This window comes from Bactrocera dorsalis, chromosome 1 (genome assembly GCF_023373825.1).
Source record: "Bactrocera dorsalis isolate Fly_Bdor chromosome 1, ASM2337382v1, whole genome shotgun sequence".
NCBI classification, from domain to species: Eukaryota; Metazoa; Arthropoda; class Insecta; order Diptera; family Tephritidae; genus Bactrocera; species Bactrocera dorsalis.
The window spans coordinates 105,280,950-105,306,524 of record NC_064303.1 but is presented as its reverse complement, the minus strand read 5'-3'; the positions used below and the strand labels follow the sequence as shown (position 1 = coordinate 105,306,524).

At 40.0% G+C, this 25,575-nt stretch overlaps 2 protein-coding genes across 2 annotated transcripts; one reads left to right on the top strand and one right to left on the bottom strand.

The window, feature by feature from the left end:
- Positions 1-1,498: 1,498 nt before the first annotated feature.
- Positions 1,499-19,604, top strand: LOC105224413 (dynein axonemal heavy chain 8). Its single transcript, XM_019989588.3, has 34 exons — positions 1,499-2,908; positions 2,982-3,085; positions 3,151-3,514; positions 3,569-3,939; positions 3,996-4,366; positions 4,422-4,657; positions 4,715-4,883; positions 4,943-5,348; positions 5,571-5,782; positions 5,842-5,966; positions 6,040-6,223; positions 6,287-6,494; positions 6,555-6,684; positions 6,745-7,163; positions 7,343-8,100; positions 8,169-8,308; positions 8,375-8,811; positions 9,088-9,308; positions 9,371-10,341; positions 10,497-10,845; positions 10,935-11,240; positions 11,312-11,646; positions 11,925-12,111; positions 12,169-12,793; positions 13,039-13,179; positions 13,241-13,530; positions 13,596-13,729; positions 13,786-14,412; positions 14,474-14,742; positions 14,809-17,681; positions 18,511-18,689; positions 18,761-18,976; positions 19,061-19,390; positions 19,479-19,604. The coding sequence occupies exons 1-34, from the start codon at positions 1,883-1,885 to the stop codon at positions 19,602-19,604; spliced, it is 13,839 nt and encodes a 4,612-aa protein (XP_019845147.2). The 5' UTR covers positions 1,499-1,882.
- Positions 19,605-19,688: 84 nt separating this feature from the next.
- LOC105224409 (derlin-1) lies at positions 19,689-21,077 on the bottom strand. Its single transcript, XM_011202481.4, has 4 exons — positions 20,609-21,077; positions 20,397-20,548; positions 20,223-20,333; positions 19,689-20,154 (listed from the first exon to the last, which is right to left on the bottom strand). Exons 1-4 carry the CDS (start codon positions 20,957-20,959, stop codon positions 20,016-20,018), a joined length of 753 nt encoding a protein of 250 aa, XP_011200783.1. The 5' UTR covers positions 20,960-21,077; the 3' UTR covers positions 19,689-20,015.
- Between the last annotated feature and the right edge of the window lie 4,498 nt (positions 21,078-25,575).

Genomic DNA, 25,575 nt, shown 5'->3' with positions numbered 1-25,575 from the left:
AAGACGAGTGGCCAACAAGGAAGCTCTACCGTCGCACGAAGCTCTACTAGGCAGCATGACCCCCAGGCTAATCTATTCCCCCACCTCCACAACATTCAGCCCAAGCAATTTCTGCTCGAATGTTTTCGTAGAAACTAACCCTGTAGTCCTTTGCTTGAAGAGAAACCGCTTCCCAGGAACATCAGGAAAATATTCCTCCAACATGTCGACGACATCCAACAATATCCCGACTAAATTTCGGACGTGACCGATTTTCGACAGGCATTGAACGCCTTCTCAGTGGAGTTATTAACACCTTCACTGACTGCCTTAAAGTGTATAACGTACCTGGAGTCCAAACACCACCAATTGCAAAACAAGACCCATTGCCACGTGAAACAAGAGTGACCCTAGCGCAGCTTCGTTCTGGGCATTGTAACAGGTTAAACTCCTACTTATACAGAATAGACCCTGACATACCCAACTAATGTCTCGCATGCTATGAGTCCCAGCACGATACTAATCAATCCTTTGTATTCCCAATGAAACCAACTCACTAAACCCTCTTTTCCCTTTTAATTCGAACCCGTCAACACAGCTCGTTTCGTGGGCTTATCGTTAAGTGGCTTCGATGACAGCTAACATGACTTCGAAGACAATGCAATAATAACAACCCTTCACAAATTAAAAAGTGTTGATTTCCTCAAGGTGCTTAGTCAAATCCGAGGCTGTAGAAAATTTTCATTGGGTGCGTTTTTTACGTGGCGGGTCCCAGACCGAGCCCACAACTCTGTGTTTCGCTCTCTCACTTTAGATCGCCTTCAAACGGATGTTCTTAGGCTACCCAGAGGATACTTCGTCAAAGACTGGAAGTCGTCAGCTGTTTGAGCCATATGTAGAATAATCGTTTCTGGCCACTCCCAAGTGAATGGCGATCAGAGAACTTTCCTCACTTGCGTGAACTTCAACACATGACTCCATCCATAAAAAAAAAAATAGGAAAAGTTGCTACGAGTATAAAAGGACTTGATTTTGATCGGTCAGTTGTCTGCCAAGACGGCCATCAACACCAATGGATCATCATCACGACAATAAAGTAAAACAATTGGTGCTTCAGAATCGATGATTAACAGTCAAATATCATACTACGATCGTCGGAATATCGAAAGGATTAGTGAAAATCATTTTGATAGATCAATTAGACTTAAGACAAGTGAAAGCACAATTGGTCCCAAAATCACTACATTTTTTCGACGAACAGCATCTCGTTAATGTATGTGAAACAATGCTTTCCGACTACTAGGACGTTATGATACCTATTATTATTGGCGATGAGTCTTGGATCTAGCTTACCGTCCGGAAACCGGAATAAACTATGCATTTATCAGACAGTTGAGGAAGCAAAGCCTTTTGTGAACTGATCTCGAGGCACTGCTTTTAGTAAAAGTGACCCTGGCATACCAGCGTTCCGACATCTAGGCTATGATAGTCCTAAGTTTTTGATATTATTAATAAAGAAACGCAAACCAAACACCGTTTAAATGGTTTGCCTTCCAGGAAATGAGTTGGCCTCTGAATCTACGCACGTATATCCCACACCTGAAGGACTTGAAAAGCAGCTGCGTCGGTTACTTTAACAATTCATTTCAAATACAGCTATCGAAACCCACAACCCATTCGGTACAGTAAAAAACACGTTGACTTCGCATCACAAATTTTGCTATAATTTCTTGTCGACTCAGCATTGAGTCGATTAATTTTCACGTCAAATGGAAAAAATCATTTGAAAAAGATTTTTCATACGGATCGGACGCATTTTTTTCTTTTGATATAATATTTCTTATTGAATTTCTAATTAATAGCAAAGAATTGCAAATAACCACGTAGTAAACGAACACTTAATATGGATTCCGGCGAGAAAAATGCCTTACGTCTGGGTAAACTTCTCGGCGTATCGCGGACTATACAAAAGCACACAGCGCGACGACTTAGTGTTACAGACCACGAACGGGAGGAGCATGAAAGAAAGCGAACGCAATTACTTAAGGAATACCGTCAACAGCGCATCTCCTCATTAGGTGCCAACCAGCGTTATGTAATGGAGATCGCAGCCGATCTATTGAATACAGATACGGATGAACTTATAATGGGTTTGGTAGATGACCAGGCCTTTGTCGAGCTATTGGGTGGTATTTTCGAAGATAAAGGGCCACGTGCATGCATGATCACTTATGCGACACAAAAGGGTTACCCACCCGAATCGGGACGCTACCAAGAAAAACTGAAGTACGCTGATGTCAAGCGTGCCGTTTGTTTAAAAAGCGATTTTGTCAAGATGAAGGGTGCTTGGGTAATCGTTTATCGCAATAACAACAATAAAACTATAGAGAATCGCACGGTTTCGGATGATGTAGCTATGTTTCGTTGGGTAACCGAAGATGGCAATTGTCTGTATGTGATTAAAGAGTTTATGAAACGAGTTTTGACTGCCTCCTTAGAGGTGGTAACGGATTTTGGTGTTGCCGAACCGGAGCAAAAGCGCAAATTCTTTCACATACTCAATATGTATAATACCTTCTTGCAGTCGTCGGAGGCAATTGTCTCGACACGCGTCAATTTCGAGGTCTCACATGAACTCTTCAAAGGTCTACTCTTGGTGAAGTTTCAAATTGAGGCCAGCGCCAAAGACGTTGGACGTGTGCGCTTGGTTGAGCGTTATTTTGCGCAATGGTTGCGACAAATTCAAGGAATTTTAGTAGAAGGCAAACAAATACTACGCGATCCACCGGATGTGGGACCCTTACAAATGCTGGTTAACTGGCGACGACAATTGGCGCGCTACACCTCCATTATGGAGTTTGTATCGTCGCGTGCGTTCAACAATCACAAACAGTGTTTGATATTATCACGTTCGTCGAAGCTCTTGAAGGTGGGTCTACGATTGTTCAGTGATATTATGTATATATCCACATTATCCATTCTTTATGAAATTTTAAATTCAGAAATGGGCTGAGATCGACAACCAGGTAACTTTGGTGCTAAACGAAGCGAAAGACAATGTGCGCTACATATCATCACTACAGAAGTTTTGGGATCCTCTGTACAGGTAAAAGTCAAATGTCTTTTATTGCATGAGTTTCGGATTTACGGCTCGTTGCTTACTTTACTTAGATCCGCGCCAGATGAAATTATTAGCAGCTTACCGGGTCTGATGGTGGCCATACGTAACGTCTCCAAGACGGCACATTATTTCAACACACCCAGCAATGTTACTGGACTTTTTGTGAAGATTTCCAATCAAATAACCTTAACGAGTCGCAGATATCTGACCGACAGCGGTCGCCGACTGCTCTGGAACTTAGAGCCGCAAGGCGTTATAGCAAAAATCAACAAATGCAATGAGATTATGGAGTACTATAAATCGATTTACTTGCAAACTGTTGAAGATATGGCATTCGCCAATGAGAATCCCTGGGTTGTCTCGAAGGTCTACATATTCACTTGTTTGGAAAAGTTTCAAGCACGTTTGGAAAAGGTGCGTCCACACATAGCTTGGAGTTTTTTATAAATATACTTATACTTTTCACAGATCAGAGACATATTTAATACCGAGATAACCTACTCTGTGCTGGACGTCATCACCATTAGTGGCATGGAGAAATTCAATGCACAGATAAAGGGCGCACGTAGCACGATCGCTTCGAAACCGTACGATCCACTCGACTATCGCATAGAGATCTTCAATAAAGACTATGAAGTATTCGTTAAGGAGGTCGAACAAGCGGAGGTGGGCATGCAACAATTCGTAAAACAACAAATCGCTGACGTGCCAATTGCCGAATCTGTCATATTAATACTACAACGTTTCGAACGTCTGGGCTTGGAATGTTTATGCTTGGATCGACGTTACTTGGAAGTTGCCGAGATGCTGGAAAAGGAAATGTTTGTGCTAAAGGATGTGTAAGTAGCTAGTTCCTTTAACGCACAAGTCTTACTGATACCTACTTCTTCTTTAGCTACAATGAGGAACGTGGTAATCCATTTATAGCGCGCAATATGCCACCAGTCGCAGGACGTATCACTTGGATACGCTCCATTTTCAAAAAGATCGATGAACCAATGAAGGTGCTGAAGTACCGACAGTGTGTGTTGGCGCATAAGAAGGCTCAGCGCACGGTGCGCTATTACAATTACATGAATGGTATAATATGTCATTATGAGATGACTTATCACAAGGCTTGGTATGATTACTGCGAGGAGGTGCGTTGCCTGCTGAATGCACCCATTTTACTGTGTCACAAAGAAATGGCACAATATACAGTAAATTTGGATCCGGCAATCAGACAGCTGATTAAAGAGACAGAATGGATGTGGAAGCTGAAATTGGGTAATCATATTATTTTTATAAACTCACACATATTAGTAATGTGGTAACTTTTCAGAGGTTCCGAATATTGCCAGCGTGGTTACCTACTGTAAAGATCGTATACTAGATCCAGCCGTTCAATTAAAGGAAGTCATACGGCGTTACGATCAGTTTCGACAATCGATTTCGGCTATTTTCATTAACATTATGCGCTTCCGCCTGCAAGAAATCGGTTTGTTGATGAAGCCAGCTTTGACCTCAATCACTTGGATTTCCGAAAATCTAGAAGACTTTGTGCAAGAACTCGATGATGTAAGCTAGTTAGCTTTTAGTATAGATTTAATAGAAATAGCACTTCCTGCATTGTAGAAAGTCGATGAAGTTGAGACATTCTACCGCACTGTGGTAAATATAGAAAAAATACGCGTACTACGCGAGATGGAGAATTTGACAGACTTCTTATATGTCTATCAACCGGAAGAACCTATCACATCGGAGAAATATCTTGATATGAGTAATAAATTACGTGTTGAGTTGGGTATGTAACTCACGAGTACAGTCTCTAGGCTTTTCTTCAACAAATTCTACGCTTTTCAGAATCTGTTATCGAGCGTAGCTCAGTTTGTATTGAACGCGCCGTCATCGATCTTATTAATATGTTTGTAGACCTATTAGATTTCGGTCCACTAGACTCGAAAGGTCGACGTGTCTATCAATTACCGATAGAGAAACTTAATGACAATAATTGGCGCGTCGAGGGCAATTATCCAATTGATAAGTGGGATTGGATACAGTTTCAGAAGATATATCGCACCATCTATTTGGTACCGGACGAAGCTTTAAAAGGCCTGCAAATGAAAAACTACGAAGGCATACGTTATGAGCTGAATCATTTACGTAACGATTGCATGGATCTATTTTCATATTACAATTCTAAAATGATTCTGGCATTGGTGCAATGTTCCAAGCGATCTTTGGATTTTGTGCGACATAAAATATTGAGGTAAAGATTGGAAAACAAGTGCTTTTGTAGTAAAAACTCTGAGGTCCAATAAAATGACCTTGAGCTTGCTTCGAACCGTACCAAACGCCAAACTATTTAGATATGAAAGTGAAGAGTATGGGTATGGATGGTAACCTTAAGGTTCCAGTAATAAAACCAATTGAACTTTATCCCTACTTTTCTATATATCCAATCACTTATAATCTTTATAATCCGCTTTAGAACAAACTGGCGCACCGATCCCATGAAACCGATACTTTATACAAATATGGATATTGATTTGGAGTTGGGTTGTGCGATTGATCCCAGTTTAGAACTGATGCAAACTCATTTCCATGCTGCCATACAGGTGTGTACGGAAATTAATTATTTCATTTCGACCTGGGGTCGGCAAGCGAAGACACTGGAACGGCGCATGAGACGTGTCACTGTCGGTAAGTACACCATATTTATATATCAATATATAACTATTTATATGTGCCTACCGTCGCAGATGAGAATCGTTATGAGCGTGCCTATTTCCGTTATGTTGTGGATCATAAGGACATTATACGTGCAATAACGAATCTAGCTAACGGCTTATTGCTATACAAACACGATGTGGATGAGTTCTTATTGGTAAGTCACTATGATATATAAGGACCAGTGAACGGCTGATATCATGAAACTTTTGATATGTACCTCGTTTTAGGAAACCTTTAATAAATTTAAATATTTATGGAGTGAGGACCGGGAACAGATTATACAACGATTCGTCGATACCAATCCGTTAACGGTGGATATACGTGATAAATTTATCTACTATGACAACATTACAACTGATTTGGAGGAGATGGCGGCGAAGAAAGTGATTGGTCCCATTGAGATACGCATGGGTACATAATGCTTACAGAAATTTCTCAAAATAGAGACCTTAATGAATTTTGTTTATCCAACAGAGAAGGCCATTGCAAAGTATGTGGAAGAGTCCAAGAAATGGAAAGTCATGTTGGGTCAATTGCTGAGTGCCCAATACAAGAAACAGTTGGATGAAATGGTCGATTTTATTACCGAAATGGAGATTATACTCAGTAAACCTATAAACGATTTGGATGATGTGCGACAGGCGATGAATTGCTTGGAGAAGATACGCGATAACTTCATAACGTAAGCTGCAAAGCTTTTGCGTAGACATATTAATTCTTTCTGTTAAAATATCAATTCCAGCATGGATATGAATCTGAGCTTGATTATAGACACCTATGCGCTCTTCGCGCAGTACAATATATTCATACCCAAAGATGACTACGATAAGGTGGATAGCTTACAGTTGGCTTTCAACAAAATGTTGGAGAATGTGAGTATTGTTTGGGACATTCTTCGATAACAAAATCATATTTCAAATTCCCTGCTGTAGGCCAAGAAAACCTCACAACGCATTTCGGACATGGAGGGCCCACTGCTGCGCGAGCTGAACGAGGGTATTGCACAGTTTGTCAAAGAATTCGAACAATTCAATATCGATTTCGAAGCGAACGGTCCCATGGTGGAGGGTATTTCGGCGAAAGAGGCCAGCGATCGCGTTTTTCTCTTTCAAGGTCAATTCGATGAATTGTGGCGTAAATATGAAATGTACAATAGTGGTGAAAAGCTCTTTGGCTTACCAATCACGGATTATCCATTGTTGCATCAACGTAAACGTGAATTCAACTATTTGAATCGACTGTACTCACTGTACATACAGGTATTGAAGACGATTGCCGACTATTATGAAATGCCATGGTCTGAGGTGGATATAGAAAAGATCAGCGCCGAGTTGGCCGATTTCCAAGTGAGGTATGTTACCGTTGTTAATGTTGAAGGTTTTTTTCTAAAAGTTCGACGTATTGGCTCAAGCTTTCAGGTCAAAGCAATTTGTGCATTACACGTATTCTCTCTTGTCATTACTGAAATATTATTTTTAAGTCAACACCAACACTTAAACTTCCTTTTATGCTAACTCTCTTTGAATACAGATGCCGCAAATTACCCAAAGGCATGCAGTCTTGGCCGGCATTTATTGATTTGAAAAACAAAATCGACGATTTCAATGAGACATGCCCACTGCTCGAATTGATGACCAACAAGGCAATGAAGGAGCGTCATTGGGTGCGTCTCAATGCACTTCTAAAGACTGACTTTGACCCTACAAGCGCTAAATTTACGCTCGGCAAATTGTTGGAGGCGCCCATCTTGAAGTATAAGGACGACGTGGAGGACATTTGTGTGGGCGCCAGTAAGGAATTGGATATTGAAGCGAAATTGAAACAAGTCATCAGCGATTGGTCCGTTGTCAATTTGCAATTGGGTCATTTCAAGAATCGTGGTGAACTTGTGTTGAAGGGTCAGGAAACATTGGATATTATTGCCTCTTTGGAGGACAGTTTAATGGTGATGAATTCGTTGGCTTCGAACCGTTACAATGCACCGTTTAAAAAGGACATACAACTGTGGTTGTCGAAGTTGGTGAACACTGGTGAGATTCTAGAGAAATGGCTGATGACACAGAATTTATGGATTTACTTGGAAGCGGTATTTGTTGGTGGTGATATTTCGAAGCAATTGCCATTGGAGGCAAAACGCTTCACAAATATTGACAAAAATTATGTCAAGATTATGTATAGAGCACGTGAAATACCCAATGCGGTGGAGTGTTGCACTGGCGATGACACTTTAGCCACGAGCCTTACATGGCTGCTGGATCAGCTGGAGACATGTCAGAAGTCATTGACGGGTAAACCTAAAGCATATAGCGCCAAGCCGAACAGTTTCAGTATGACTTTAATTTTATACATTCTCTAGGTTATTTGGAATCGAAACGTTTGCTATTTCCACGTTTCTTCTTCATTTCGGATCCGGTGCTGCTCGAAATACTTGGACAAGCTTCAGACCCGACCACCATACAGCCACACTTGCTTAGTATATTCGACGCTATAGCAACGGTAAGTTGACCATCAACTTCATTGTTTTCTTTGAATGTGTAATCAAATATCCCACTTGTACCACAGGTTGACTTCCAAGAGAAAACAAATGACGTTATGATCGCCATGAACTCGATGAATAACGAGAAAGTACCATTTGAAACCCCAGTCACATGTAGTGGCAGCGTTGAGGTGTGGCTCGGTAAACTCTTGAAGGAAATGCAAGACACTATACGCTCCATATTGGCTAGTATGGCTCAAAGTCTCAACGATCCGGAATTCATTTTTGTAGAAGAGTTTCCCGCATTCTGTGGACAAGCTGGTCTGCTGGGTGTGCAGTTACTTTGGACACGTGACTCTGAATATGCGCTGCGTAAATGTCGCACCGATCGTATTATTATGAAGCGTACGAACGCGAAATTCCTCAACTTGCTTAATTATTTCATTGATTTGACTGTGAAAGATTTAACGAAACTGGATCGTGTACGGTTTGAGACGATGGTTACCATACATGTGCATCAGAGGTATTTATTTCATTTAAGTTTGCATTATTTAAGGATTATGAGATGGTGAGGTTTCTATTCAATAATTCCTTAGTTTAAAGGAGTTGGGCGGTTCGAGGATCCAATATTTCCTTGAACCATCCTCTAGTATACCTTTGCGCCTGAAAGTATTGTTGTTCCGTGTATGCGCAAATTACGTAGAAACTCGTCAGACGTGGGACCAATACCAATAGTTTTCATTATATATTATATGAGGTCTTCAAAGTATTCACACTTTTATATATATCCTCCTTTCAGGGATATTTTCGATGATTTATGCACAATGCGTGTGAAATCGGCTGGCGATTTTGAGTGGCAAAAACAAGCGAGATTCTATTATCACGAAGATAATGACGAAATCACAGTCGGCATAACCGATGTAAATTTCATATATCAAAATGAATATTTAGGCGTAACTGAAAGATTGGCAATTACACCATTAACGGATCGTTGTTATATAACTTTGGCGCAGGCGATTGGTAGGTTCTCAATCAAGTCATTGTAATATTGAAACCCTATTAATATTTCACCTTTCCTTTAGGTATGTCAATGGGTGGCGCTCCCGCCGGGCCTGCTGGTACTGGCAAGACTGAGACCACCAAAGACATGGGTCGCGCTTTAGGCAAATTGGTTGTGGTCTTCAATTGTTCGGATCAAATGGATTTCCGTGGTTTGGGTCGCATTTACAAAGGACTAGCGCAATCGGGCTCTTGGGGCTGTTTCGATGAGTTCAATCGCATCGAATTGCCTGTGTTGTCGGTGGCGGCTCAGCAAATTTATATTGTGTTGACGGCGCGCAAAGAGAAACGTTCCTGGTTCTTATTTAGTGATGGTGATGTGGTTACACTCAATCCCGAATTCGGTCTATTCATCACAATGAATCCCGGTTATGCGGGACGTCAAGAATTGCCGGAGAATTTGAAGATTATGTTCCGTTCAGTGGCGATGATGGTGCCGGATCGTGCTATTATCATTCGTGTCAAATTGGCCAGTTGTGGCTTCAAGGAGAATTTAATTTTGTCACGCAAATTTTATACACTCTACAAGCTTTGCGAAGAGCAGCTCTCCAAGCAAGTGCATTACGATTTTGGGCTGCGTAATATTTTATCAGTGTTGCGTACGCTCGGTGCACAAAAGCGCGCCAATCCCAATGATACGGAAGAGACTATCGTGATGCGAGTGTTGCGTGACATGAATGTCTCCAAATTGATTGATGAAGACGAGGGTCTATTCATCTCACTGATCGATGATATGTTTCCTGGCATAAAATTAACGCAAGCTTCTTACAAAGATCTGCAACGTGCCATTGTGAAGGTCGCTGATGAAATGGGTTATGTCAATAATCCGGAATGGAATCTGAAAGTCGTGCAATTGTATGAAACTTCGTTGGTGCGTCATGGTTTGATGTTGATGGGTCCAACGGGATCGGGTAAGACGAGCTGTACTCATGCAATGTTAAGGTGCTTCACCGAAATGGGTCAGCCGCATAAGGAAATGCGAATGAATCCAAAGGTAAATGTAGTAGCTTTGTGGGTATACATGTTTTAGAGAAGTGGAGTATATGCTTTCCAAACACTTAATTTTAGAGAGATATGTATATCTGAATTTCGACCGTAATTTGTGTGTCAAACCGATCTATTTATATAATTACTTTCCTTCTACCGCAGGCCATAACTGCCCCACAAATGTTTGGACGTCTCGATGTGGCCACCAATGATTGGACCGATGGTATCTTCTCAACACTTTGGCGACGTTCACTTAAAATACCGAAACACCAAAATTGTTGGATTGTCCTAGATGGTCCCGTGGATGCGGTGTGGATTGAAAACTTGAACTCTGTATTAGACGATAACAAGACATTGACATTGGCCAATGGTGATCGTATAAAAATGGCGGATAATTCCAAATTGGTATTCGAGCCGGATAATGTAGATAATGCGTCACCGGCTACTGTCAGTCGTGTCGGTATGACATTCATGAGCTCGTCGGTATTGAAATGGACCGTTTATATGGAAGGTAAGAAAGCGATACACATATAAACTTTTTAAGAGTTGACTTATCTTTCTATGTTATCGCTAAATTGATATCGTTTCTTTCCCAATCAGCTTGGGTCCGCAGACAACCCTCCGCCGAAGCAGAGGTTTACCGACGCTGTTACACGGCGGTTTACGATGATGCACATACGTTCCTACAAACCAAATTGATGGCTAAAATGCGCATACTGGAGGCTATTTATATCAAGCAAATGCTGGAAATAATGGACGGTATGTTGGAAGAGTGTAGTAATAGGACCGAGCGATTTTTGGAACGCATGTTTCTATTCGCTTTAATGTGGACATTGGGCGCTGTGCTGGAAATCAAAGAACGTGATAAATTTGAAGAGTTTCTGGTTAAGCATCCCTCAAAGCTTAGTAAGTCTTACTTCAATGCACACGTCATTTTGTCAAATAAAATATGTCTTGTCTGTCTTGCCATTTGGCAGAGTGGCCCAAACGTCAGCCGAACGAGACAATATTTGAATTTTATGTTGATGATCAAGGCATGTGGCAACATTGGAATACACGCGTCGAGGATTTTGTCTATCCTGAAGATACTGTACCGGAATTCGCCTCGATTTTAGTACCCAATGTGGATAATGTACGTACCGCTTATCTGATGCATAACATTGCAAAGCAACGCAAGCAAGTGTTGCTGATCGGTGAACAAGGTACTGCCAAGACGGTGATGATTAAGGGTTATATGGCCAACTATGATCCGGAGCAACATTTATCAAAATCATTTAACTTTTCGTCGGCAACCACACCTAATATGTATCAGGTAATGTATTGAACTCTCCGACTCATTTTTATGAACTAAAACTTAGAGGGATTAGTTATGCTAGGCGAGTTTTTTATCAAACAGTGGAACCGATAATGATTTTAACATCTTTGATCATTATATACTATTAAACAAGATGTCAATATCTATCGGTTTTCCGTCACGGAATATTCCAGATTGTTCATACTCTTCAAGTATGGTTTACCTTGATTCGAAATACTTTTCCGGGTGTCGTACCAATTTTAGATCAAATCTTAATGTTTGCCCTCCATTTATAGCGCATTATTGAGTCCTATGTGGAGAAGCGTGTTGGCACAAGCTACGGACCGCCAGGGCAACGTTCCATGACCGTTTTCATCGATGATATAAACATGCCGGTCATCAATGAGTGGGGCGATCAAATAACCAACGAAATTGTACGCCAAATGATCGAACAAGGCGGTTTCTATTCGCTGGAGAAACCTGGTAAGCAAGTCAAAGATCATTTGCAAACCGAACACGTCTAATTCTTCTTAATTTCAGGTGATTTCTCGACTATCATGGATATACAGCTATTGGCAGCCATGATACATCCGGGTGGTGGTCGTAACGACATACCAAATCGTTTGAAGCGTCACTTATCCATCTTCAATTGCACCTTGCCCAGCAACAATTCGATGGATCAGATATTCAATAAAATCGGACAGGGCTATTTCTGTTTGGCGCGTTTCAATGAAGAAGTCGTCGACATTATACCACATTTGGTCCCGCTTACACGCATATTCTGGCAAAATGTCAAAGCCAAGATGTTACCGACACCGGCGAATTTTCATTATGTATTCAACTTGCGTGATCTCTCACGTATCTGGGAGGGTATGTTGAAAATTAAGGCGGAGGAATGTGAAAATATGCAGACGGTGCTGAAGTTATGGTGTCACGAATGCACACGTGTTATTGCCGATCGTTTTACTGAGTTCAAGGACAAAGAGTGGTTTGAGAGTTGTATGAGACGGGATGCGTTGAAAAATCTACCCGAAGAAATAGCGGAGAATTATCCAGAGGAAGAAACGTTTTTCGTTGATTTCTTACGGGACGCACCCGATGCCGCTGAAGATGATGAGGTTGAAGTGTCACTGGAACCGCCTAAAGTCTATGAGGAAATACCGAGGTAGGCTATTGGTTTAAATTTATACTAACACTACAAAACCAGTAAGGGAAAAAATAACAGCAGCGGTACCAGGCACCTTTTATTAAGAATGATCCGCAATTACAGCACTAATTTGGTCCTCAGTTGTCTGCGGTCTCTTGAAACTGTGTTTTGATATCTCCACGTCATTTTCCACGATTTTTGCATTATTTGACTAAGTCCATGTGACAGTTAAACCAAGTCCAAATCTGTATTTATTTTTCCAGCTTTGATTTTGTAAAACAGAAAGTCCATTTCTACATGAGTCAATTCAATGAATACATTCGCGGCTTCACTATGGACTTGGTCTTCTTTCGCGATGCTTTGGTCCATCTAATGATTGTATCGAGAATACTTAGCATGCCAAGGTAAGTGTCAATGCTGTTTCTTAAGTTCATTAGTTGCTCATTAATATTCCCACCTGAACAGGGGTAATGCGCTGCTCGTCGGTGTCGGCGGTTCGGGCAAACAAAGCTTAACGCGCTTATCATCTTTCATCGCCAACTATAAGTTCTTCCAAATTGTCTTGACACGCGCCTACAATGCCGGAAATCTGGTTGAGGACTTGAAATATTTATACCGCACCGCTGGTTTAGAGGGACGTGGCATTACATTCATATTTACCGATAATGAAATTAAGGATGAAGGTTTTCTCGAGTTTATCAACAACATATTGAGTTCCGGTGAAATTGCGAATCTCTTCGCGAAGGACGAAATGGGTGCGTTGTTATATAATTCGTGCATATTAGCTCCTCACAGAAAATGTTCCTTTTTTGTATGGCAGATGAGATCTACAGTGAGATCATACCAATTATGAAGAAGATAGCGCCGAAACGCATACCCACACAGGATAATCTCTATGATTTCTTCTTATCACGCGCACGCTACAATCTACACATCGCGTTATGTTTCTCACCCGTAAGCGAATGGATAGAAGTGTTGTATTGCAGTAATAATACTGAAAATATTTATAGATTGGCGAGAAGTTCCGTGCACGTTCGTTGAAATTCCCTGGTCTCATTTCCGGTTGTGTCATTGATTGGTTCCAAAAATGGCCCGAAGATGCGCGTGTTGCCGTATCGCGTCATTATTTGAAGGACTTCGCTATTGTGTGCGCACCCGAGGTTAAAGAGAGTGTAATTGACCTAATGAGTTGGATACATGAGACGGTATCTGAAGCTTGCGTATCGTACTTTGAACGTTTTCGGCGCACTACGTTCGTGACACCCAAGTCGCTCATATCATTTTTACAAAGCTACAAGACACTGTACAAGGATAAGCAAGTGAATATCATAACAATGTCTGATCGCATGAGTTCCGGTTTAGATAAGTTGGACGAAGCGGGTGCCGCGGTATCCGTGCTGAAAAAAGAGTTGATTGAGATGAACAAGGTAATTGCAATAGCGACGGAGGAGGCAGAAGAAGTGCTCGAGACTGTGGCACAATCCACGGCCGCGGCGGAAATTGTTAAAGTACAGGTGGCCGAGAAGAAAGCGCAAGCTGGCGAATTAGTGAAGGTCATTTCCGCAGATAAGGAGGTGGCTGAAGCCAAATTAGAAAAGGCACGACCGGCTTTGGAGGAAGCCGAAGCAGCGTTGCGGGTAAGTAGTTGCTTCAATACATTACTTCCTCACACGCTAAAAATGTCTCCGCTGTATGTAGACGATTAAAGCGGCCGATATTGCGACCGTACGAAAACTTGGCAAACCACCGTATTTGATTACGCTCATTATGGATGCGGTGTGTATCTTATTCCGTAAGAAAGTAAAACCTATTAAAGCGGATTTGGAAAAGAACTTCTTGCAAAGCTCTTGGGAGGAGTCGTTGAAGGTTATGTCCGATACAAGTTTCCTAAAGAAGATTGTCGAATATCCCACCGACATAATCAATGCTGAAATGGTGGACTTGCTGGTGCCCTATTTTAATTACAAGTATGTATCCTTTTGTATTACTTTTTAGAATACTCCCTCTATCTTACAAACTCTTTTCACTTACAGCTTGTATACATTTGAAGCCGCTAAAGTAGCATGTGGTAATGTGGCCGGTCTGCTGTCCTGGACCATAGCTATGGCCAAGTACTTTGAGGTCAATAAGGAAGTATTGCCTTTAAAGGCGAATTTAGCAATACAGACGGCCAAATACCAAAAGGCCGCTGCCGATTTACAAGAGGCGGAAGAATTGTTCGCGGCTAAAGAGCGTGAACTAGCCGAGGTGCAACAACGTTTCAACGAAGCCATCGCCAAGAAGGATGCAGTGTTGGCCGAGGCAAAGAAAGTACAAGACAAAATGGATGCGGCAACAGCGCTTATTAGCGGTTTGGCTGGCGAAAAAATACGTTGGACCGAACAGATTTCACAATTCAAAAACGAAACGGATCGTCTTGTGGGCGACACTATTATATTGACTGCATTCCTTTCATACACGGGACCTTTCAACCAAGAATACCGTATTGATTTGCAGTATCAATGGTTGAAAGAAGTACGCGAACGTTTAATACCATTGTCGGCCAACCTGAGTATTATTGAAAGTCTGACGGATCGTACACAAATCGGTGAATGGAATTTACAAGGCTTGCCGTCAGATGAGCTGTCAGTGCAGAATGGCATTATCGCTACGAAGGCTGTACGCTTTCCACTGCTAATCGACCCACAGTCGCAGGGTAAAGCTTGGATTAAGAATAAGGAGAAACATAATAATCTCATTGTGACCACACTAACCCACAAGTACTTCCGTAATCATGTCGAGGATTCTGTTAGTTTGGGTCTGCCAATGATTATCGAGGATGTGGGTGAGGAACTGGATCCCAGTTTGGACAATGTCTTGGATCGTAATCTATTGAAGGTGGGCACAACATATAAAATCAAAGTGGGCGACAAAGAGGTGGATTACAATGCGGCCTTCCGTTGCTATATAACGACAAAACTACCGAATCCCTCGTACACACCCGAAGTATCGGCGCGTACCTCAATTATAGACTTTACGGTGACAATGAAAGGTCTTGAGGACCAGCTGCTGGGACGTGTCATTTTGACTGAACGTAAAGAGCTGGAGGAGGAGCGTCAAGAGTTGGTCGAAACGGTGACAAATAATATGAAGAAGATGAAAGAGTTGGAAGCGAATCTACTTCACAAACTGTCCACCACAAAAGGTAGCTTGTTGGATGATGTAACGGTGATCGAAGTGTTGAACACCAGTAAAAATACAGCTATAGAGGTGAAGGAGAAAATCGAAATCGCTAAAATAACCGAGTCGAAAATTAATCTGGCGCGCGAAGAATACCGACCGGTGGCCACGCGTGGCAGTGTCTTATATTTCTTGGTTTGTAGCATGGCAATGGTGAATAATATGTATCAGACATCGCTGGTGCAATTTCTGGAGCGCTTCGATGCCTCCATGCATCTTTCGGCTAAGACACACATCACCGCTAAGCGCATAAAACGCATTATCTCGTATTTGACATTCGAAATCTATCGCTACAAGTCACGTGGTCTATACGAACAGCATAAATTCTTGTTTGTGCTTTTGATGGCGCTAAATATCGATCGGCAATTGGATCATGTGAGCTATGATGAATTTCAGAACTTCATAAAAGGTGGCGCAGCCTTGAATTTGAATGATTGCCCACCAGTGCCGTTTCGTTGGATTACCGATGAGACGTGGTTAAATTTAGTGCAATTGTCAAAGATGACACTCTTCGCGCACATCCTAACCAAAGTTTCGAATAATGAACGCGGTTGGTTCAATTGGTACAAGAAAGAATGCCCAGAAAATGAGACTATACCTGATGGTTATAACTCATTGCAGCCATTCCATAAACTACTTTTAATACGCTCCTGGTGTGTAGATCGTTCCATTGCACAGAGTCGCAAATATATCGCCAACTCCTTAGGTGAGCGTTTCGCAGAACCTGTAGTCTTGAACTTTGACGAATTGCTGTCGGAGAGTAAACCATTGACTCCTTTGGTTTGCTTTCTTTCAATGGGTTCCGATCCATCGTCCAATATCGAATCTTTGGCTAAGAAAAACGAACTCAAATGTTATCCTATATCGATGGGTCAAGGCCAGGAGATACACGCACGTAAACTCGTAGCAAATTGCTTACAGGATGGTGGCTGGGTGCTGTTACAGAATTGTCACTTGGGTTTGGAGTATATGAATGAACTGTGCCTACAGTTGTTGGAATTGGAAAAGGCCGAAGCAGGCTCATTTAATGAGAGTTTTCGTGTATGGATCACCACCGAACCACACGATAAATTCTCCATTACACTGCTGCAGATGTCCATTAAATTTACTAATGAACCACCGGCAGGCATACGTGCCGGCCTCAAACGTACTTACGGCAATATGTCACAAGATTTTCTCGACTACTCGCAATCGCCCTTCTATCATCCATTGGTCTTTGCGATCTCCTTTCTGCATACAGTTGTACAAGAACGTCGCAAATTCGGTCCATTGGGCTGGAATATACCGTATGAATTCAATTTCGCCGATTGGTACGCCAGCTGTCTATTTGTACAGAATCACTTGGACGATTTGGAACCCGGTAAGGGTATAAGTTGGACCACAGTACGTTATATGTTAGGCGAAGTGCAGTATGGCGGTCGTGTTACGGACGATTATGATAAACGCTTGCTGAATACTTTTGCACGTGTATGGTTTCATGACAATCTCTTCGCACCGACATTTGAATTCTTCAAGGGTTACAAGATATTCAGTTTCAAGGAACAAGAATCATATTTAGAAGCGATTGAGGATATGCCTCTATTGGATCCACCGCAAGTTTACGGTTTTCATTCAAATGCTGAGATTACCTATCAGACAAATACGATGAGGAGTATATTGGACACTATCGTTTCAATACAGCCGAAAGGTGAGTCAGTCGAACTAAATCTGAAAGGTTTAGAGCCCTGATAAGAGTTTGTTGTAACGGTAATCTAATCTCCGCTTGGGTGGTAAGGTTCTGGTTGGTTGTCATCGGATTCATCTAACCTTAAGCCCAGGAAACAAGCTGGACCATGGGAAAAAGGGTGTTATATGAATCGGGTTAGCAAAGGAGGTGTTAGTCATGTAAGGTATATTGGGGCGATTCTGGCTAAGTAGGAGTTTAACCCGTTATAGTATCTAGAACGAAATTGCGTACTCTAGATTCTCACGGAATCCTTTGATAGTCCAGAGTACAGTGTCGTGACATGTCTGAAGCTTTTTCGTCTGCGTTTCACTGCATCCAAATGACCATATCGGTGCGGCGTATTTTAGGATCAGACCGCCGATTACCTTGCATGTTTCCAAAAACGTTTCTTTGTTCTTTCCTCACGAGCTGCTGATTAGGGACTTCAGGATTTTGATGCGGCTCTGTACTTTGGCAGTTATCATGGTCACGGTGAAGGAACACATGCTGTCGAACTTTACGCCTAAAATTTTAGGATTTTTGAAAGTCAGAATTTTGACGTCATCGACTGTAATGTTATGGTCCAGTCTGTACTCCGTCGAAAATTCGTGAATATGGACGCTTGCGGAACATATAAATTCGTACTGGAAAAAACTGTATAAACGATCTGGCGATCTAGATATAGCCTCATTTATCAAATAACTCAAAACGGTTTTTTACAGTTTTTTCTTTATTACAAGTACTTACATACATTGTTAAGTTTATATCACATTTTTGAAAAATCTTAACCTCAAAATTATCTTCATTTTAGAATCTTCCGGTGGTACGGGTGAAACTCGAGAAGACCGTGTTGCTCGCTCTACACGTGAAATGCAGAGTAAAATGCCCGCACCCTATGATTTGTATGAGGTGCGAGAACGTCTACGTCTAATGGGCCATACGAGCTCGATGAATATATTTTTACGACAAGAAATTGATCGTATGCAGAAGGTAATGATGTTTAGTGTTTACCACAAAACATCGATAAGAAGAACACCTACAAACATTTTGCTCTTTCACAGATAATTATACTGGTGCGAACTACACTGAAGGACTTGCTACTTGCCATCGAAGGTACCATCATTATGAGTGAACAACTGCGCGACGCTTTGGACAATATTTTCAATGCGCGTGTGCCAGAAATGTGGAAGCGTGGCAGTTGGTTGTCGTCTAGTTTGGGTTTCTGGTTTACTGAGCTACTGGAACGCAATCAACAATTCCACACTTGGTGCTTCAGCGTAAGTGCACGAAGTTCTAGTATAAATAGTTAAAACTGTATGTTACGTAATGAACCTGGAATTTGTTGTTACAAAAAAACACAGGGTCGCCCAGTTGTATTCTGGATGTCTGGCTTCTTCAATCCGCAAGGTTTTCTCACAGCTATGAAACAAGAAGTCGCACGTGCACATCAAGGTTGGGCCTTAGATCAGGTTACCATGCATAATGATGTGCTAAAAGTCGGCATTGAAGAGTGTAAAAAGCCACCTAAGGAAGGCGTCTTCGTCGAGGGCTTGTTTGTAGACGGCGCTGGTTGGGATCGTAAGCTCTCCAGATTAATTGAAGCGACAAACAAAGTGCTGTACGTGCTTATGCCGGTTGTACACATATATGCTATAAATTCTGTAGCGCCGAAAAATCCAAAATTGTATACGGTAAGTTGGCGTAGTAAGAAATGATTTAAATGAATCATAAAATACATAAACGAATGCAATAACTTTGAAATATTATATATGCCTCCAGTGCCCGGTGTATAAGAAAATTAACCGCACTGACCTCAACTACATCACTCCACTTTGGCTGCAGTCACAGAAACCGCCGGATCACTGGATATTACGTGGTGTTGCGCTGCTTTGCGATATCAAATAAATATGTATGCTAAATTATCGGGTCGTATATGCATTGGCTACATATTTTGATACGAATATTTGTTGTTATTTCAAATTTAATAAATTGTTATTTATATAGATTGGTTCTTTTATTATATAGTATTTACAAAGCTATACCATCACAATTGCGTGAATTTTCATTACATACCAAAATCTATCCTAAATGTATAAATAATGTTGCTGAAGTAAGAGTGTTTACTTAAAGTCACATATCATCATAATATCAGGAGAAATGAGACACCGAAAATGGCTGCAGTGCATTAAAGATACTCTTAAAGTAAACTGAATAGGAGCACAAATGTTAAATACGTTGCAAATATCTCGTAAACACATTTCTCCGTTTAAAAAAGTTGTATAAGTATTTTTATCCCACTTCATTACCTCTTTTCAGCTAACGGCCTAATTGATTGCCACGACCCCAAGTGTTACCGAAGACGGGATTTCCTGCTGCTGGACGTTGAGGCGCACGACTCGCTGGCGGTTCACCAAAGCCGCTGAATCCACCACTTATATCTGGTACATATTGTTTTCTGTTGAAAAATAATTATATTTTCAAGTGTTGGGGCAACTTGCATTTAAGCAATTTAAGAGAACTTACAGCAGGTTTGGTGTCTCCAAAAATGCATTACCACCAAGTTCTTGTGGATATTGGAATTTGAAAAAGTAATAAAAGTGCCCGATAAGTATACCAATAAGTGATGCAAATGATCTAAAAATATATATAAAATGTATTCAACATTTAATTTTAGCAATAATGACGTGTTCCGCTTACCCTTGGAACACCAGTTCCATAACGGCCAACACCCATGGTAAATAGACAGCTTTAAAGCGTGTGCCAAACCAGAAGTTTACAATTACATCTTTATTTAGTTGACACCAAATGTATGTAGTTGAAACAACCAGCAAGTCCATAAGGAAAAATACCTACAAAAAATTAATGATTATAGTCTGATTTTCAACAACATCGTGTCAAGTATTACTTACACTGAATAGCATACCACCAACATTTGATAGAAAAGCTACTATTAGCAGCATGTACAAATAATCAGCTGGACTTCGTCCAAATTGCTCTTTCTCCAATTGTGCTATGTAACGTGAGATGAAGTAGCAATTGATGAGGAAATGAAACCCAGTCGATGACGTTAATGGGTATACAAAAAGGGCTGTAACACAACGCCATAACTGAAAATCTCCTAATACTGCATCACGTCGTAAATATACCAAATTCATTGGTAATATGTTGAAGCGGGTTAGCAAACTGAGCACAACCGTACAGGTTAGCCAGTAGCGTGTAAAACGCGGTAGTTGACTATACCATTGACCCGGATCGGTCATTTTTACAATTGGTTTTATTTAAAAAATTTTCAAAAAACTAAATGCAATAATGTTTTTGCTAATTTATTGTTAGAGCGAACAGATGTATGAATTTGTTTTCTAGAACTTGACAACTTTGACAAAAAACTTACGTGTCCTAATCTATTACATTTATTGTCACACAGTGCTGCCAAGCACATTAGCAAAGAGCAGAATTAAGTGCAGGGTTGCAAAAGCCGAAATGTGCGTTATTAAACAAGATATTTATTCAAATATAGACTTTCATGACGGTTTAAAAAAAGTTTTCAATAAAATTTGCGCTTTTGCAAAGTTTAATAATTTGCTTAACACAAAGGTTTTACTTCTATATGTAGTTTCGAAAACAATTTGTTAGTTTAAAAGAATTGTGAAATGCATATATGCGTTATACTTTAGTGCTTCCTCTTCTCTGTTTAATTTACAGTTACTTTTTCGCGGCGCGTTTATTCTGTTTAATTTAGCAGTTTTATCGTTTTGTAGTGCAATTAATTAAAGAAAACGTTGTAAAGTGACTTTCTGTGTTTAAAATGTGTTTGTTTAATGTTAAGTGATTTGCAATCGGCAACGTAAATGCTACACTATGCTATAATAATTGCGTTTCCGGCGGTGCTTTGGTTTTACATCGCGTCCGGTATTGTGGTAGTTTGTTAAGTGTATAATATTGTATTAATAAGTTTATATTGAATTTGTAATGCGTTGCATATCAGTTGCTGCATACAACAGTGCAAGTTTGTATCGAAATCTTATTCCGGCAGAGTAAATTATTAGAAAAGCAATTCAATAGCTTTCCGATAGCTTACAAACAAACGTCGGTTTCGTTCAACATGTTTTTTCTTGTAATGGAAAGTTTGACAAGCAGTGTACTAGTGAAATATTTATAATTTTCGTTTCCTATTTTCCAATTTGTACGTAAAAATTTGAAATACCGTGTATTGAAGGAAAATAAGGTTAATCATTAAAATCATATGTGTAAATATATTTTGCGACAGCAAGTGCTAAGGTTCCAAGGAGATGGCAAGTGAGTTTCTAAATACATATGTATGTACATATATAATTTTATGATTTTAGATGTTTAATATTACACCTTATATACATACATATCTATGTAGAACACATAAGTATTAATAAATATATTAGTAAATACATCTACATAGGTACTCGGTGTTCTCATTGCACTAAATATTAAATATACATAATTTGACAATTACATAAATCTCCTTTTACATTCGCACGTTTACGCATACTCACATACATATGTACATACATCCTTATAAATAACACAAATATAATTGTGGTTACGTGCGTGTAATTACTTTGTCATTCCATAATGCATCCCATTCAGTTCAATATCGATTTGACTTCTTATTAAGGCATAGAAAGTGTCTACATAATATAAATTGCCTTTTATATTATTTAGGGGATTATAAGCTTGCGTATATACATACATACATTCAAAAATGCGTATGTTTGTCTATGAATGAGTCGGTCGTCAAAAACTGTAGCATATTTGATTGAATGCTGTCAGCCACTTCAATGTGCACTTTTCCATTACGTTGCGTTTTCTAGTTAATTGGAGTTCATTTAGCTAAAAAGTTGATGGACTTGTGTGTTCAGAGAAAGAAAATAGCAAGAAGAATTTTCAACTTTTGGTGGTCGCAATCACAAAGTAGAGTAAAATCTAAATACAAAATAAAAAACTTACTCTTGTATATGTATGTATGTATGGATGTATTTAGGTATGCGCATAACTGTGAGAGTTCCCAGAAGAATGCATATGGATTTTAAGTGATTGCAAATTTGAAGTGAATGCATTCGATTATTGCAAACGTCACATAAAAAGAGAGAAAAAGCAACAAATGTCAAGTGTTAAAGTTCATTGCACAGTCATCAAATGAATTCATACAGAATTCATATGAATGAATGTACATTTGTAGATATACATATAGGTATGTATACTATATATTAGAACAATATGTAGAACAAAGTTCTACAGATTATTCTGAACAACTTGTCTTATGGATCTAAAATAGATTTTGAGCCAGCCATATGTTTACTACCTACATACATATGTATAGGTAGTATTTGCAGCATACTGTTTTTTATGTTAGTACATACCTCTTTGTGTGTACATATGTAGCTCATGTTCATTTATACTTAAAAAAAACATGTTCATTTAAACTAAAAAATTCATTTATATCAGAAAATAAGAAAAAGCAATAACTTCGGTTGCACCGAAGCTAGAACAACTTTCACAAATATTTTAATTGTATTTTCTTATCAAGATGGCTTGTCAAATAAACAAGCTTTCCAAACAAAAATTTGATTTTGATCGGTTAGTTTATATCCATTTATTCATAAGAAAACAGTTTCCAAAATGTTTTAAAATATTATATATTTGCGAAAAAAACTCTACATTTTTCTCACAGTGCATCCGACTTTCACCTAAAAGCGTCCCTTCAACAATATTAAATTTGCTCGCTGATATTTCAACATTTTCTGACGGCTGATAAGAGAAGGTTTGCAAGAAATATCCCAAAAAAAAAAATAAAAAATATTGAAATGCCAACAAAGTTGCCTGCCAACAGAGCAGCTATTTGTTGTTGGTTTAATTTCTTTATTTTCAGCCTAACTACGACACTTCCTGCAGCATTTCAAGACAGAGACAGATAGTATGCCAATACACATGCAATTAAGGGCGAGCCTGTTGAATACCCAACGAAGACAGTTACGAAAGCAGAATGTGAGGGGGAGCATATTTGTGTATTGAACTGAGACAAAGTAACAAAATGACGAGAGGCTAATAAATTGCCAAGCCACGGATGGACAGATGCAATTGTGTGTATGTGTAGTATGTACAATATGTGTGTATGTGCTCGTTTTCAGCCTCTCTCTTCGTGGTTGTGTGCGTGTGTGTGCATATTTTTGGCCACACCCACTAATTAGACGAGTAAGTTAAAAATGGGTGCTATCACATTACGAACACAGAAACATACGCTTGCATTCGAAGATATGTGCGCAGTGCACATGCGCTCCTTGCGTTGCTCATCTCTTTCGGCACTCTTTTGCGCATACGCTCTTCCTACGCATCGCTTTCCTGCCCACTTTCTCTAGGTGCTAAGAAATGCGCCTCTCTGTTAATTCGTCCTCGCATGCACACATATGCATTCATGTCTACATATGTATGTATATTCACTCTTCGCCAATGAATTTGTTTACCATTGGTCCACTTGGCAGTTTTTGCTCAGCTTTATTCTTGCCAAATTTGCTTTGCTTACCTTTTTTCATTGCTTTTTTGCTTTGTTTGTCGTCCACTCGTTTTTTTCTGGCTCACCTGTCAGCCGTGCTAATAATCCATGTTTACACAACTCGTCTGTGGTGGTGTGTGGATGCAGTGCTTCAAAGGGGAGCTTCAAGCTTTGTGCCACAACAGCCGCCGAGTCGAGGCTCTTTTTGTCCATTCGCAGTTTTCTTTGATTGCATTGCATTTGGCGTGTACTATATGTACATATGCTTGGGTGTGTGTATTTATTTGTTCTGTTTGGTCCTCTGCTCGCTCATTTCGTTGTTGCAGTGCATTTCTGAGCAGTAAGTGTAGATTTAGTTGATGTACTTTTGTTTGGTGGGTACTTTGACTGCGCTGCTGTAATGTCTGGAGATGCCTGTGATGTTAAGCGTTCTGTTTTTTGTTATTTTGCGCCTCCGTCTCCCCTCCTTGCCTTACCGCATGGTATGTATGTACATATGTATATCTTGTTGGGTAAACAAGTAATGCTCCTCTTTCACGTGGTTCAGTAGGTTTTATTTATTAATATATTTACATATACATATACATATGTACGTTTGTACTTGAAGTACTTTACAAGAAGGACTTAGACTACTTGTCCACACTGTCGATGGCTTCTGGAAGATGTCATGAAACACAAGTTACCTTTTCGAAGAGATCGATAAACTATTCTTCATATTAACTGGTCTATACTTCATAATACTAAAAGTAATCCTTTCATGAGGCAGTATACAAAAACAATGAAGCCTTCTAGTTATTCATAGATATAGCATTCTAACTTTTTGACCTTTACTGTGATCGGAATTTCCCTTATTTTGTTTTTTATTTTTGCATACCTTGAACAACTTATATTAAGTTTGCTATGAAATTTGTAACTCCCAGAAGGAAACCGCGAAGGCCCTATACAAAATATATAAATTTCGAGATTCCCTACTTTTTTAAAGAAAAGCACAGAAACTTCAAATTTATTAGGGAATGTTTATTATCAGTCGAAAAAAAATTCTTTGAAATTAATTTTTTTGAAGATTATCTCTTTCAAATGTTGACCGCGGCTACATCTGAGATGATCCATCCGTTGAGTCCAATTTTCGATGACTCGTTCGAGCATTTCGACTGATAACCGGCGAAAGACCCGCGTGATGTTTTGCTCCAAGGCCTGTATCGAAGAGAGTTTAGACTTTACACATCCCTACAGGAAAAAGACTAACGGCATGATATCACACGATCTCGGTGGATAGTCGACCGGCCCAAAATGTGAAATTATCTACTCACTCTGAAGAATAAATCCATTGAATGATGGGATATGTGGAAAGTG

Bases quoted from the DNA above. Each gene is read 5' to 3' on its own strand.
- LOC105224413 (XM_019989588.3), top strand. From the start codon at position 1,883: ATGGATTCCGGCGAGAAAAATGCCTTACGTCTGGGTAAACTTCTCGGC. The intron at 6,685-6,744 runs GTGAGTATTGTT...TCCCTGCTGTAG, and splicing joins TCAACAAAATGTTGGAGAAT to GCCAAGAAAACCTCACAACG. The intron at 10,846-10,934 runs GTAAGAAAGCGA...TTTCCCAATCAG, and splicing joins ATGGACCGTTTATATGGAAG to CTTGGGTCCGCAGACAACCC.
- LOC105224409 (XM_011202481.4), bottom strand. From the start codon at position 20,959: ATGACCGATCCGGGTCAATGGTATAGTCAACTACCGCGTTTTACACGC. The intron at 20,334-20,396 runs GTAAGCGGAACA...ATATATTTTTAG, and splicing joins ATGGAACTGGTGTTCCAAGG to ATCATTTGCATCACTTATTG. The intron at 20,155-20,222 runs GTAAGTTCTCTT...ATTTTTCAACAG, and splicing joins TTGGAGACACCAAACCTGCT to AAAACAATATGTACCAGATA.